The sequence below is a fragment of the Fukomys damarensis genome, unplaced genomic scaffold, assembly GCF_012274545.1.
Source record: "Fukomys damarensis isolate Sample0158 unplaced genomic scaffold, DMR_v1.0_HiC HiC_scaffold_22, whole genome shotgun sequence".
NCBI lineage: Eukaryota > Metazoa > Chordata > Mammalia > Rodentia > Bathyergidae > Fukomys > Fukomys damarensis.
The window spans coordinates 23,811,843-23,826,628 of NW_022900934.1; the positions used below are offsets into that span (position 1 = coordinate 23,811,843).

A 14,786-nucleotide genomic window follows, 5' to 3' on the forward strand; every position below is an offset into this window, starting at 1 on the left:
ACTATTTAGAATTTCATAGGATTTCCAGAATCACACAGCCCAGTGGAAGGTCCCTCCCTGACATCCCCACTGACTGCTAACCAGCTCCACTTGTCCCTTGTCCTTATTGTATGACATCCTGCCAGTGTCCCAGGAGTCCCGGGGGCCTGGCTTCCAACATGGGGTGGGGAGGTGCTGAGCTGACCCCAGCAGTGTGATCGCTTTGTGACTGTGTGCTGACCCCTTCCTTGCCACCTCCTCCCCTCCATTTCCTCTTCCTCAGTAACATCCAGGACCCCACCGGGCTGAGGATTCTGGTCAGTGTTGGAGTCCTGACTCCTCTAGGAGCCGTGTGACCTCAGGAAACTTCTTGACCTCTGTGAGCCCTCTTTCTTCTAGGATGACATGAGGGGAAAGACTGTGAGTGAGGATTACACAAATCCACTATGAGGATTTGTGTAAATCACATGGTATACCCAAATATACCTTAGCTTCCTCTCTTACGGAGGAAGAAAAGATATCTGATGGATCAGTGTGAGGGCCAGGTGCTCAGGGGCAGTTGCTTTATGAGAGCCTGGTTACTTAGTTAAACCCAAGAAATGGCTTTCTGATTGTAGGGAACATGGAAAAGAGGACATTACTAGAACCTCTGCATCAGGTCTTAGTCTCCTGCAAGCCACAAGGCGAATTAATTAATTAATAATATAGACAGAAAATGAGACTTACAGAAGAAGCTGAGCTTTGGCCTGATCCTTGCTGCTCTAGGTGGCAAAGACCCCAGGCCCTGAGCTTGCCAGGCCTTTATTCAGAACATCAGAAACACAAGTAGCAGTTGACTCTGGGCGCTGCAGTGATCCTAGCACGATGAGGAGCTATGCGGTTGAAGAATTGGTGCCTCCCAGGGTGTCTCCAGCTGGTGTGGTCCTGTAATGGAGCATCACAGCATCGTGACCATTGAGGTCCTTTATTCAGAACATCAGAAACACAAGTAGCAGTTGACTCTGGGCGCTGCAGTGATCCTAGCACGATGAGGAGCTATGCGGTTGAAGAATTGGTGCCTCCCAGGGTGTCTCCAGCTGGTGTGGTCCTGTAATGGAGCATCACAGCATCATGGAACCATTGAGGTCTTAGCTGAGACCAGCGTTCAAGATGGAGTTCTGTTTGACATGCCATAGCCATCCTGTAGACAGGAAAACTAGGCCCTAATCATGATTTAATTATGGAATGATTTTCTACGAAATCGTGGAGAATTGCTCCCAATATCTGATAGTGGAATTTCAGGAAGAAGGGATAGACTCGGAGGCAGAGACCTCCTCAGAGTCTTAGGAATGCAAGCTGGCAGGCTGCTGCTTTCACCTTCCCAGGGAAGGCAGAATACTGACCTCTGTTTAATGCCACTGCAGCTAGGCAAGGGCCATTCCAGGGAGTCAGGAGAACAAGGGAAATATGTATTTATTCAACCACCCCTGCCAGGGCAGAAGCAGCTTCATATGTGGGGGAAACCTGGATCATTAAAAAGCACAGCAATCCTTTAGGGTGATCAGTAGCTCCCCTTCCAGGGCCCTAACGAGTCACCTGTCAAAGGGGGTTCTCGCAGCCTGAACTAGCTTCGTGTCATTTACAACCTACTGACCTGCAAAGAGGACCCCAGGCACCTTGCTAAGGAAATAATTAGCTGAACTATCCTTCAGGGTCACTGAAATAGAAATCTGATAAATGAATGGCTGCAGGATTGAAATGATAGTGCTGCCTGTATCACATGGAATGCTTGTCCAGTGGTTAATTGCAGATACTGTCAAACCTTTCTTCCTCAAAGGTTCTGGATTTTTTAAAAAACTGATCTGTCATGCAGCCCTGGGGGCCTCTAAGGTCTGCAAACCCAAAATCTTCTTATATCTCCAGTATAACAACAAAGGGCCACTCAACAGTCTTAAAAGGAGGGTAAAGATCTTGGTTGGAATTAACAGACCACAGAGAGGGTGGGAGGAGGGTGCAGAGAGGGAAAGGGGGCAGGGGAGGGGAGCAGAGGGAACACAGGAGTGCAAAGGTAAGATTCCAGGTGAGAGGAGAGGACTGCAGTGCTACGTAAAAGAACTTGAGTAGTTGAGAGGCAGGGGCAGAGCAGTTAAAACCAAGGAAAGCACTATGGATCTGGATGCACCAGTCCAAATATTTGATTCATGATAAAAATAAAGCACATTTATAAAAATATATATATTTATAAACCTTGATATATAAACATGTCAAGCCAATGAAAAATAAGTTATCTCCCTGGCATCAGATAGTCACTCGGGTGGGTGCTGTCCAAGGGCCGCCCCATGATTTTCCACAAAGCTGCTCCTCTGCTGAAGAGGGAGGCTCCTCCTGCGGATACCCAGCTGAGCTGCGCCCCTGGGTCATCTTCTGGAACACAAGGTGTCATCTTGATCGTGGGGTGTCGTCCGCGACCTGGGCTGAGGACTTTCTGCACCATCCATCCGCTCACCACTGGTTCCAAGGGTTGTGCTTCCAAGCGTTCACGTTCAGAGACCTCTACCCGGGTTTCAGAGTTCCTCATGATGTGAACGAGTTTTATTGGATTCATTGTGCAGCAGGATTGGTTTGTTTTGTAACTCTATGAAGCCGGAAGATGCACTGGCTGAGTACAGTGTATAGGCCGGGCCTGCTGGTTCTTCCAGCATCTGGGCCCCGATCTGTGGACACAGTACTCCCACGTCGTGGCTGTCGGGAGGCCTCCCTGGGCCTTTCACGGGACAGTGTCTGTGTAGGCAAAGATGATAATAATTAGGTTCGGAATGGTCCCAGGGGTCCCCGGCATTGCCAGGATGACTCTTTATTCTTGGCCTCCTCTGCGTCATTTCCACCCGTGATGAGAAGAGCTGGAGGCGGGTGAGGGGCTTGCAGCATGTAGCAGAGCCACCTCCGGGCCGGCCTGGGGCGCCAGAGCCCAAGGAAGGCAAGGAGCAGGAGGCATCTCCCACCTACACCTGTCTCCCGGGCAGCCCTGAGCTGCTGGCTGCTGGGCACCCGGACAGGACCCAGCTCTGGACCGAGCTCCAGCCCAAGCTTGATGCTTAAATCCCAAAGCTGCTGGGTTGTTTCTAGGCGCCTGGGGCCGCTCCTGCCTGAACTAGAGGGCACAGGAGTTGTTGCCCCCGGGCGGTAGGGCGGTAGGTGGGCGCCAGACTCATTTTAAAAAAGATTAAATGATGGCTCCAAGACTGGAGCCCTAACTCTAAGCCACCAACGTTTATTTTGTTCTCTTGTGCTAATCAGAATTTCCATTTTCCTCACTGTGAGTGAAATGAGGTTGATGGAAATAGTTGAATAATTCAGTTTTTGGTGCTGGTCCTTGGGATTGAGAGTAGGGCCTCATGCATGTTAGGCAAGCATTCTACCTCAGTTCTTTAACCTTAAAAAAGGTGTATCTCTTCTCTGCTAGTAAATGTTTATTATGGGAAAATCAGAAGCTGTAGATAAGTACTTTTTAAAGGAGTATGTGTATCTTCTCCTACTCAGGAACAGCCACAGTAAATGATGCGAACCACAGTAAATACTTTGATATAGCTTTGTTTTGTTTTTTCTTTTTGTCTTTTTACTTTGGTGTATAGTTTTACAGAAGCAAATGTTTAAATTTTTGAAGGAAATAAACTTAACTAATATTGTTTAATCAGGGTTTTCTCTTAACAAGTAAAGTGAAAGGGCTGGGGATTTGGCTCAGTGGTTCTGCCACCTGCCTCACAAGCGCAAGGGCATGAGTTCGATCCCCGATACCAAAAAAAAAAAAAACAACCAAACAAACAAACAAAGTGAAACAGCTTTTCGAGTCACTGTGTGACAACCTGTGTTATTCTTAGAGTTTGTTGTCTTCTGTCATGGGTTTATCTTATTTAATCAATCTATTCATGAAATTATGCCCACTTGTGTACTATTACAAAAATCATATCAATGAGTAGCTTTATATGGTTGTTTTTGTATATATGACTGGATATTTTCTTTTGACAGATTCCCAGAAATGGACCTGTTGACTCAGACAAATTTAAGACAGAATTTATCTTCTATTCCCAGCAGTAGATAAAGAGATAGAGTTTCTCTGCCGTGCTAAAAGACTGAGCTTGTTTCTTTATTGCGGTTTTACTTTGGCTTAGCATCTCATTTTAAAAGAGTAACTCTCATTAGCTGCTGTCACACTAGGAATCATTCCTATCACATAATTTGTTGAGAGATTTCGAGCTCATTTTACTGGCTTCTGTTTTGAAATTTGCCTCTCATTTTCTCCCTGGCAGCGGCCCTGCTCAGCATCCCTGGCTTTGTTGAACGGCTTTGCAAACTGGCGACTCGGAAGGTGTCAGAGTCAACGGGCACAGCCAGCTTCCTTCAGGAATTGGAGGAGTGGTACACGTGGTTAGACAACGCTTTGGTTCTAGATGCCCTGATGCGAGTGGCGAATGAGGAGTCTGAGCACAATCAAGGTACTTTGGGTGGGTCCCCTGAGTGGTGAGCTCTTTTGGGCCCCTGGAGATATTCTTGACCTCCTTTCCAAGGAGGATTAATTTGAGCTTTTTTTCAAAGTAGAATTTTCCTTGAGGCGGTCCTAGACTATGACTCTTAAGACTCTTGATAGTTACAGAAATCTCATTGCACCCATCCGAGAGGCTCTGATTGCAGGGTGGAGGACTTTGTTGCAGAACCAGAGGCATCTGTGTCTCTGGGACTGACTGGAACCATTAACCATAGAATTCTTAGGAACCCGGAGAATTCTTTGTCTCCGTTTCTACCTGTTCCTTTTGTCTTTTCTCTCACTCTGTGCTGCCTTTTTCTGGTCCTCTTGATGGGACTAGGCAGCTTAATAAGTGAGTAGACTCCTAGCCTCAGCCTCAGCTTTCCGAGAAAGGACTTTAGCCAGCAGGATGCAATCAGATTGTATAAAAGTAAGTGCAGTTGGCTTTCATGCAAGAAATATGGTATCTCACTGGGAAGGATGAGCCAGCTTTTCTCATCTCTTCCAACTCTATGTTGAAGAGGCTAAGTTCTTCCTTCTTTGGCCCAGCTCTGTACTACATGTATAGTGCAGAAGCTCCATCCCAGATGCTTTGGGCAGTACCATGGCTTCAGCCACTCCTGCCCCAGCTCACTTGTAAGTTGAGAAAACTAAGGGCTACTGACCCTGCTCAGAGTAGTAGCTCAGAAGTTTTGCCTAGAGGGACAGGCACTTGGTAAGAATAGAATCCAGGGAGGTTTATACCAAAGGGTATTCTCAAAAACATTGGAGATTTTGGTGGTAAGCAAGTAAAAAGAGAGTGGTAGATTTTCTTAAGAACAACGAACTAAACACTAGCTCAGCTAGTTCATCAAAGAACAGGGAAAGAGACAACTTAAGAGGAGCTGTCTTAAACTCAGGAAAAAACCTCATCCTCAAAAACAACTCTGCTAGAATTTATGATCAGACCTTGAAGCAGTGTACTGTCAAAACCATGGCATTATCAAAAGCAGTAGGGTATTCAGCCAGTACATGGGGGAGCCTACATCTAGATGCAGTACCAGAAGAGGCTTAACAGAGATGGAAAACCCTGCCAAACGTCATCCAGAGGTCACTGTGCACATGCCTGAAGAGTCTGCTGGAGAGATGGACTTCAATAGCCCACATCACTAAACAAAAAATGCACACAACAAGCCCTACAGAGGAGAAAGAGAACCAATGTTCCTAGCCATCTTAAATGGCTAGTTTTTAACAGAAATTACGAGACTCAAAGAAACAGGGAAGTGTGACCCTTACATAAGAAAAAGTAGGCAACAGAGATTGCCTGTGAGAGGTCTTAGATTTAACAGTGATTTCAAAGCAGCCATTATAAATACTGTATGGTTGAATAACGAAGGACACCATGCTTTGATGATAGTGTCTCATTAAATAGAAAACAACAGTTAAAAAATAGGAAACATAAGAAGAGCTAAAGGGAAGCTCTGAAATTAAAGAGAATAATAACAATTTTAAAATTCACCAGAAGGACTCAGCAGTAGATTTGAACTGGTGGGAGAAAGAATAAAAACACTTACAGAATAGACCAATAGAAGTTAGCATACTCAACAGAGGGGATAAAGAATAAAAAAATATGAGCAGAACCTCACAATGAAACAATTTTTTTTGGTACCAGAGATTGAACTTGGGACCTTGCGCTTGTGAGGCAGGCAGCGGAACCACTGAGCTAAATCTCCAGCCCTCAGAATGAAACAATATTAAGCACACCAAAATATGCATAATAATGTACCAAAGGGGGGGGGCCTTTTTAAAAAATAATGGCTGAAAACATCCTAGATTTAATGAAAAACATTAATGTATACATCTGAGAAGCACAAGGAATTCTAAGTGGGATTAAACTCAAAAATGTCTATACCTAGTTATGTCATAATGAAAATCCTAAAAGACAAAAACTTGAAAGTAACAAGAGAAAAATGGCATGTATGCTTGAAGGTGTTCCAGTAAGCTTAGCAACTGACTTTTCATCAGGAATAGTGGAGGCCAGAAGGCAGTGGGGTGATGAATTCAAAGCACTGAAAAGAAAAATCTCACCCAGCTGAGTGTGGTGGTGTGCACTTGTAGTCCTAGCACTCAGAAGGTTGAGGCAGGATGATCATTAAGTCTAGGAGTTTGAGACCAGACTGAGCAACATAGTAATACTCTCAACTCAAAAATAAAAAATGAAGGAAAAAACTGTCAGACAAGAATATGTGCAAAACTGTCTTTCAAAAATGAAGGTGAAGCTGAATGTGATGGCGCACGCCTGTAATCCCAGCACTTGGGAGGCTGAGGCAGGAGAGTTGCCATGAGTTCAAGGCCAGCCTGGGCTACATAGTGAGTTCAAGGTCAGCGTGAACTACATAGCAAGACCCTGTCTCAAAAAAAAAAAAAAAAAAAAAAAAAGAAGACGCAGAAGAAAGTAAACAAGTGGCTTCACACAGTAATATATACATGCAGTTGCAGCAGCATAAAGATAATTATATAAAAGATGGTAACAGTATAAATACATATTTTTTCTTCACTCATTTTAAAAACCATATGTTCATAATTATATTGTTGAGCCTATAACATACAGAAATGTAATGTATATGACAATCACTGCACAAAGAAGATAGTGGGGCCAAAGTCATATTAGAATAGGAAAATGACGCCAGAGGGTAATTTGGGTCCTCAGGAATCAGTGAAGAAGCCAAAGTGGTAAATAAGAGAGTTAACATTATAAACTCAATCAATATATGCTTACTCTTTTTTCAGCTTAACAGACATAAAATAATTATAACAGTGTGTTACATAACAAGGTAATGTTGAGTTTTTAACGTGTAGTCATGCATAACAGTTACAACACAAAAAAGGAAATAAAGCTATGTAGGCACTCGGAATTAAGTTAGTGTAAATGTGATAAAGATTTTAAGATGTAGCCCTAGAACAACTGCTAAGAAAGTAAACCTAAAACATCATTAAAGGAATTCTAACAATTACCTAGAAAATATTTACTTAATGTAGTAGAAGCATTAAAGGACACCCAGAAGCTGGGTGTGATGACACACACCTGTCTTCCCAGCATTCTGGGAGGCTGAGGCAAGAGGATTCCAAGTTTGAGGCCATCCTGGGCAATTTAGTATAACCCTATTTCAAAATAAAAAAACTAAAGGGCTGCGGGTATAGCTCAGTGTGTTCTGACTGCATTCAGTCCCTACTATGTTTGGGGGAAAGGAGGCAGAAGAACAGAAAATCTGTGTGAGACATATAGAAAGGAAAATGGCAGAGTAAATGGAACTTTATCAAATAAAAACATTAAATATGAATGGATTGAATAACTTATTCAAAGGACCTATTTTAATATTGGATTAAAAATGCAAGATACAGTTATGTGCAGGCTGTGGGAGAAATGCTTTAAATTTATAGATATAAACAGGTTGAAAGTAAAAGATAGAAAATGTGTTAAGCATAAGAAAACTGGAGTGGCTGTACCACAAGAGACATTAGTATAACAACTTTTGCACAGGTGCAGAGGGACATTTTGTAAAAATAAAAGGGTGACTACATCAACAATAAGTAATAGTTATACTAATATAACCAAGTCAAAAATACATTAAACAAAAACAGTTTTAAAGGATAAAATAGTTCAACTATGTAATAATTTGGTAACCTTAATATACCACTCTCCGTAGCAGTTAGAACTTAGCAGAAGATCAGTAGAGAAATAGAAGACTTGAACAGCTCTGATCAACCGGAGCCAAGAGACAGCTGTAGGGAACTCCACCCACCAACTGCAGAACACATATTCTTCTCAAGTGCACACTGAATGATCTCTCAGATACACCATATTCTGGAATACTTTTTAAAGCCTCATTAATTATAAAAGGATTAAAATTATACAAGGTATGTCCCCTAATCACAGTGGGATAAAATTCTAAAATAATGGGAAATTTGCAAATGTGTGGAAGTGAAGCAGTGTACTTCTAAGTAGTCAATGGGTCAAAACAGAAGACCACAAAGAAAATTAGAAAATATTTTGAGGCAAATGAAAATGAAGACATAATATATCAAACAGGAGATAATGCATACTTAGAGGGAAGTTTATAGCTGTAATGTCTACATTTATGTTTTTAAAAAATCTTAGTGGTCTAAACTTCTATTTTAAATCAAAGGGAAAACTATTCCCAAAGCAAGCAGATGAAAGTATATTAATAGAGGGCCAGGGATGTAGCTGAGTAGAAATTGAAAAACAGTAGAAAACCCACAAAACTAAAGTTGGTTGTTTGAAAAGATCAATAAAACTGACAAATCTTTAGCTATACTGAACAAAAAATAGTCTCAATCAGGAATGAAAAGTATTTTACAACTAAGCAAGACAAAAAGAATTCTGAGGGATTACAAACAATACATGCCAATAAATTAGTTAACTTTGGTGAAATGGACACATTACGAAACACAGACTGTTGCAGCCAGGCATGGTGGCGCAGGCCTGTAATCCCAGCACTCAGGAGGCAGAGGCAGGAGGATCGATGTGAGTTCGAGACCAGCCTGGGCTACACATTGAATTCCAGGTCAGTCTCAACTACATAGTGAGACCCTGTCTCAAAAAAACAAAACAAACCAACGCACATACACACAGACTGTTGTACTGAGTTAAGAATAGGAAATCTACATAATAAATTGTAATTTATATTTATAATCTATTTACAATAAATTGAGAAATCGAATTAGTAATAATAAAAACTGCCTCTAAAAGTCCTGTAGCATATGGCTTCATTGGTCAATTCTGCCTAAATGTTTAAAGAAGAATTAATACCATTACTTCATAGACTTTAAAGTCAGAGAGGAAGAAACACTTCCCAGTTTATTGTTTGAGGTTAGTATTACTCTAGTACCAAAACCAAAGACATCACAAGGAATGAAAAGCATTGACCAATATCTATAAATGTAGAACCCTCAAAAAGAGACAGAGAACCCTAGAAAACCCAATGCAGTAACCTTGGATTATACACCATGACCAAATAGAATTTAAGCAAGGTTAGGTCTGGCATGGTAACTCACACCTGTAATCCCAGTACTCAGGTGACTGAAAGGAGGATCATCATGAGTTTGAGGCCAGCCTCAGCTATATCGTGAGTTCAAGGCCAGCCTGAACTATGTAGCGAGACCCTGTCTCAAGAAAACACGAACAAAACCAAAACAAAAAAATTATGCAAGATTGATTCAGCATATGAAAATCAGTTCATGTAATATAAAATGATCATTTTAATAGATGTACAAAGAGCATGTACAAAATCCAACACACTTTTATGATAAATACTCAAAAAACAGAGAAGGGAATTTGGCCTTTTTAAAAATTTCATTAAGTTTATTGGTACATTTTAGGAATACAGTACAGTTACATTAATCATTGAGATATTGTACCCTTACATGATGTATCTTGGTTCTTTTTGCCATTCCCGTGCACTCCCTTCACCCCCTCCCCCTCCCTATTTACAAAGACTGTTTCCCATTTTTCCTTTTCTCATATTTTTTCTTTTCCCTTTTTTCCTTTCCTCTACCCTTCTCACTTCCCCTACTCCTTTAGACCTTTTCTTCCTATTTCACATTATCAGTTATACATTTTGAACTTTATTACACTTTTACTTTTTCACACCAGAGAAACTATTCAGTATTTACACGTGTGTGCTATTTATTTCACTTGAGTATGGCCTCAATATGCATCTACTTAGCTATAAATGTCTCTAGTTTCTTGTTCTTTATGGCTGACTAGTACTCCATTTTATAGAAAAACCACATCTTCTTTATCCAGTCTCCAAATGATGGGCAATTGGGCTGTTTCCAAGTTTTAGCTATTATAAATTGTGCCACTATAAACATGGGTGTGCATATATCACCGTGGTATGATTCTTTTGGAAAGATACCCAGCAGAGGAATAGCTGGGTCAAATGGAACCTCTAATTCTAGTTCTTTGAGGTATCTCCATATTGATTTCCACAGTGGTTGCACCAGTCTGCACTCCCACCAATGATGGAGAAGGGTTCCTTTCGCCCCACAGCCCCGCCAATATTTGTTACTGGTTGATCTCTTGATAGCAGCCATTCTTTCTGGGGTGAGGTGGAATCTCAGTGTTGTTTTCATCTGCATCTCTTGAATGAATGACCAGTGATGCTGAACCTTGGGAACTTGACCTTTTAACAGGCATCTATAAGATACCCACAGCTAATGTCATACTCCAAGATCCCGAACAAGACAAGTATGTCTATTCATACCACTTTTGTTCAGCAATGGAGGTTCTGGTTAAGCAGGTAGACAAAAAAGGAAAAAGAAGGGGTGTGTGTGTGTGTGTGTGTGTGCGCGCACGTGCGCGCGCGTGTTACTGAAATGTTGAACCCAGGTGTTCATATTGAGCTACATCCCCAGCCCTTTTATCTTGAGATAGCATCTCATTAAGTTGCTAAATGTCCCAGGCTGTACTTGAACTATCCTCTTTCCTCAGCCTCCCAAAGTCCTGGGATTATATGCATGTGCCATCATGCCTGGCTGACATGATTTTATATCTAGAAAAACGTAAGGAATTCACTGAAAAACCACTAAACTAATAAACAATTTCAGAGTTCCAGGATATAGTTGGGTGTGGCAGCCACGCCTGTAATCCCAGCACCTGGGAGGCTGAGGCAGGAGGATCACTGATAGTTTGAGGCCAGCCTGGACTACATAGTGAGTTAAGACCATCCTGGGCTAAAAAATGGATTTGGGATGTTTTTACCATAAAGAAAGGTTAAATGTTTGAGAACTAGCTATGCTTAACATGATTTAAACATTATACCTTTATGTATAAGTGTGTGTGTGTATATATATATATATATATATATATATATATATATATATTAAAATTTCACACCCTATCCCACTAATACATACAATGCTTGTTTTATGTATTAATTTATAAAATAAGTAATAGGCAAGAATTAGCAAAACTCGAGTTTTTTACTTCTATTTAACACATATGCTTCCATGTATCAGGGATTATTCTAAGCACCTTCAATATATTAATTTCTTCCATTTGTGCATCATTAGAAGGTAGGCACCGTTGTCATTATCATAATTTTACAGATGAGGATGGAAACACACCTGCAGTCCAAGCACTCGGGGAGGCTGAGGCAGGAGGATTGCTGCAAGTTCAAGACCAGCCTGGGCTACATAGTGAGTTCAAGGCCAGCCTGCACTACAAAGTGTGACCCTGTCTCAAATAAATAAATAGGGTTTAATGATAACTGAGGCTACCTAAAAATCTAGTGCTGGGCTTTACTAGTGTTCCTATCCTATCCTCACAGGAACCCAGCTATCTTCTGTAGCGCATAACGGTCTAAGGCCTCTTGAGGAAGTGACTTGCCCAGAATCAAACAGGCAGCAAATCACAACCTCAGAGGCATATGTCTTTATTACTTTGTTCTCCTACCTTTTCAAGTTTAGACTCCACTGTGACCTGGATGACCCACAGAGGATTTTTTTAACTGGGTATTAAATGAGATAGGTACCAAAGCTCAGCACACTGATGTCTGTCAAGTGGCCCACACATATTAATTATCTGCTGCTGTTAGTAAAAATGAGAGTGAGTAAATACACTGTAATGTTCTTCTGAATTTCTGTTTCAGTTGTGAAATTCAGACTGCTTTAGAAAGTCAAGCATCATAAAACCTCATGTTTCTTTTTGAAAAGTGGGAGGGTCTTCAAAAGGATTTCTCTCAGCCTTCCTCAGTGTGTCTCATGATGCCCAGACAAAAGAGCCAAGGACTCAAGTTATTGGCAACCTAAAAAGAGTTCTGCGTAGTTTGCTGTCTGACATCTGTCTGTTGGGGCTCTTTCTGAGGGTCTGGCTGGTGCCAGAAATGTAGGGGGATCAGATGGATTATGCTGTTGCACGGGATGTGTCCTAGTAGTTTTACTTTATATGAAAGTTGGTGAGACACGAGAACCACAGATTCCATTTTTGTAAGTCTGTAACAGTTGTCTGGTGGCTCCTTTAGAAATGGCTCGCCAGTTAAAAGTACTCCAGGTCCTTCTTGCCTCATACAAAGAATTGGACAAGACAGCCAAAAATGGTGCCAAAAGTTTATTTGAAAAGTGAGGGGCAAGGGGGTAAGGGAAGAAGCAGCTCTGCAGAGCAAACTTGGGCCAAAAAAAAAGAGAGGAAAGGATGAGAGCAAAAATAAAAGTACACTCTGTCCAGAACAGGTAGAGTGGGCTACCGTGAGGAGTCCCCATAGCAGGCTCCTTGTGGCATCTGGTCTCTGATCTCATGGGAGCCTAAGAGAAGTTCCGTGTACAGAGTCCTGGGAATTAATGACGCTGTCCTGAGATCTTGGAATCAATAGCTCCTGCTCATTTCCCCAGCCAGCTTTGCCATGCCCTATCTCCTATACTTTAAGCTCGCCTGGCTCCTGGCTGTGTGAGGGAGTTTCGTGGCTTTCATTTCTTTGATTTGGGCTCAGGCCCAGTGTAATGACTCTGTAACCTCCAGTCTATTCAGAGCAGGTTTGAGCACAGACCATGCTTCCTCACGGGCGGGGACTCACCCCTCTCTCGGGGCTGTGTCAGCCTCCACTGTGTTCCCTCTGCCAGGTGCTTCTGAGGAGAGTGGATTGCCTCACACTTCCGCCAGGACCCAGCTGCCCCAGTCCATGAAGATTATGCACGAGATCATGTACAAACTGGAAGTGCTCTATGTCCTCTGTGTGCTGCTAATGGGGCGGCAGCGGAACCAGGTGGGTGTCTCCCCAGCATCTCAGAATGGCAGGAGCAAATGCTGTCTTCTTATGGTGAATCAGGTGTGTCTGTGTCAGCCCTTCTCTCAGAACACACGCCCTCTAGCCCGGAAAGCATGTGGGCTGTTTTCCTTCTTGTAAGGCAAACAGGCTGACTTCAGAGCTTAGAGCCTTTTTGCTATAATTTGCTGTGGGCAGCATCTCTCAACAGCATTGGTGCACAGGCCAGGAGAGCATCTTAGCTCAGTAACTCAAGGAATAGACTGGCCCTGTCCACGCACTGAAATGCTGATCTGATGTGGGCTCAAGGTGGTTCAGAGCCCAGAACCGTGTCCATTTAGGAAACCTGGGCAAGCAGGAGACTTCCAGACACACTGGGGTTCCCTGAGCCTTGCAGCTGGAGAGAGGAACAAGTTCCCCTAACCTCAGCAAATCTCAAGGCTATGAGAAGAAGCCCTCTCCTGTTCACTGCATCATTGTCACTGCAAGGGGGAGGACGGACTTCAGGTAAGTGAGGGTGGGAGCTCAGCAGCCCCGAGCACCTTTCTGAATCAGACCCTAGATGTGCCAGCTTCCCTCGGTGAGCGCAGTCATTATGTACTGTAAACGCGCTAATAAAAATTTAAAATTTTTAAATGTTAGTGTATTTAACACTCAAAAATGGTTGAGAATGGGGGCTGGGGATTTAGCTCAGTGGTCCCACCTCCTGCCTCACAAGCTCAAGGTTCCGAGTTTGATCCCCGGTACAAGTAAAAAGGTTAAGATGGTACATTTTGTTTTATCATAAATAAAATTTTAAGTTAAAAAAAGGTACAGTTTTAGAGAGGGTAGAAGGTAGCTAGGGAAATGACTTACTGAAAAGCTCCCATTTGGAATGGCAGCGTCCTGAGGAAAGTGAGGGAGCCCAGCATGCTGCAGTCGCAGGCAGTGATCAGCTAGAGGGAATAATACCCCTGAGAGGGAAGTGGGCCGGGTGGTGGAACAGAAAGGAAGCACTGAGGGGATCACAGGCCAGGCTGCATCAGGCTGTCATAAGCCATTTAAAAACCAGCTTTTACTCTGAACGAGGAGAGAAATTGGCTGTCTCTGTTGTAAGAGTAGAAACGGCAGGGATGGGAGCCAAGAGACTCCTTTGGGACCCTTGTGACTGAACTAAGTGATTGTAGCTGTAACCAATCATATGGGGGGTGGGAGGCATTAGGGGTGGTTGCATTCAAGATGTATTCTGAAGATGGAATAGACAGGATCTGCTGATGATCGGATTTGAACATAAGAGAAAGGAGTAGTTAAGGCGACCCCTAAGGCTTTTGGCCTATACGGGTGGGAGGATGAATTTGTCACTGATCAAGATGATTAAGATGTGGATAAGGGCCAGGGATTGCCTTGTTTTCTTTGCTCAACTAAAAAAGTAAAAGATCTGTTGGGATTTGAATTTCTCTTAACATGTGAGTGAGGTTGAGTCTTTTCATATATTTAAGAAAAAAATTTTTTTCTTTTCTATCTGCCTGTTCTTTGTTTTTTCTTTTCTTTTTTTTTTTTTTTTT

At 42.5% G+C, this 14,786-nt stretch overlaps 1 protein-coding gene across 1 annotated transcript in view; it reads left to right on the forward strand.

Moving 5' to 3' along the window:
- The window catches only part of Trpc4ap (transient receptor potential cation channel subfamily C member 4 associated protein), a 77,455-nt gene that overhangs the window by 49,920 nt on the left and 12,749 nt on the right, over positions 1–14,786 (forward strand). Inside the window, exons 8-10 of the mRNA XM_010640075.3 lie at positions 4,266–4,451; positions 11,591–11,680; positions 13,100–13,242. Coding sequence (XP_010638377.1) covers positions 4,266–4,451; positions 11,591–11,680; positions 13,100–13,242 — 419 coding nt within the window. The remainder of the gene's footprint in view (positions 1–4,265; positions 4,452–11,590; positions 11,681–13,099; positions 13,243–14,786) is intronic.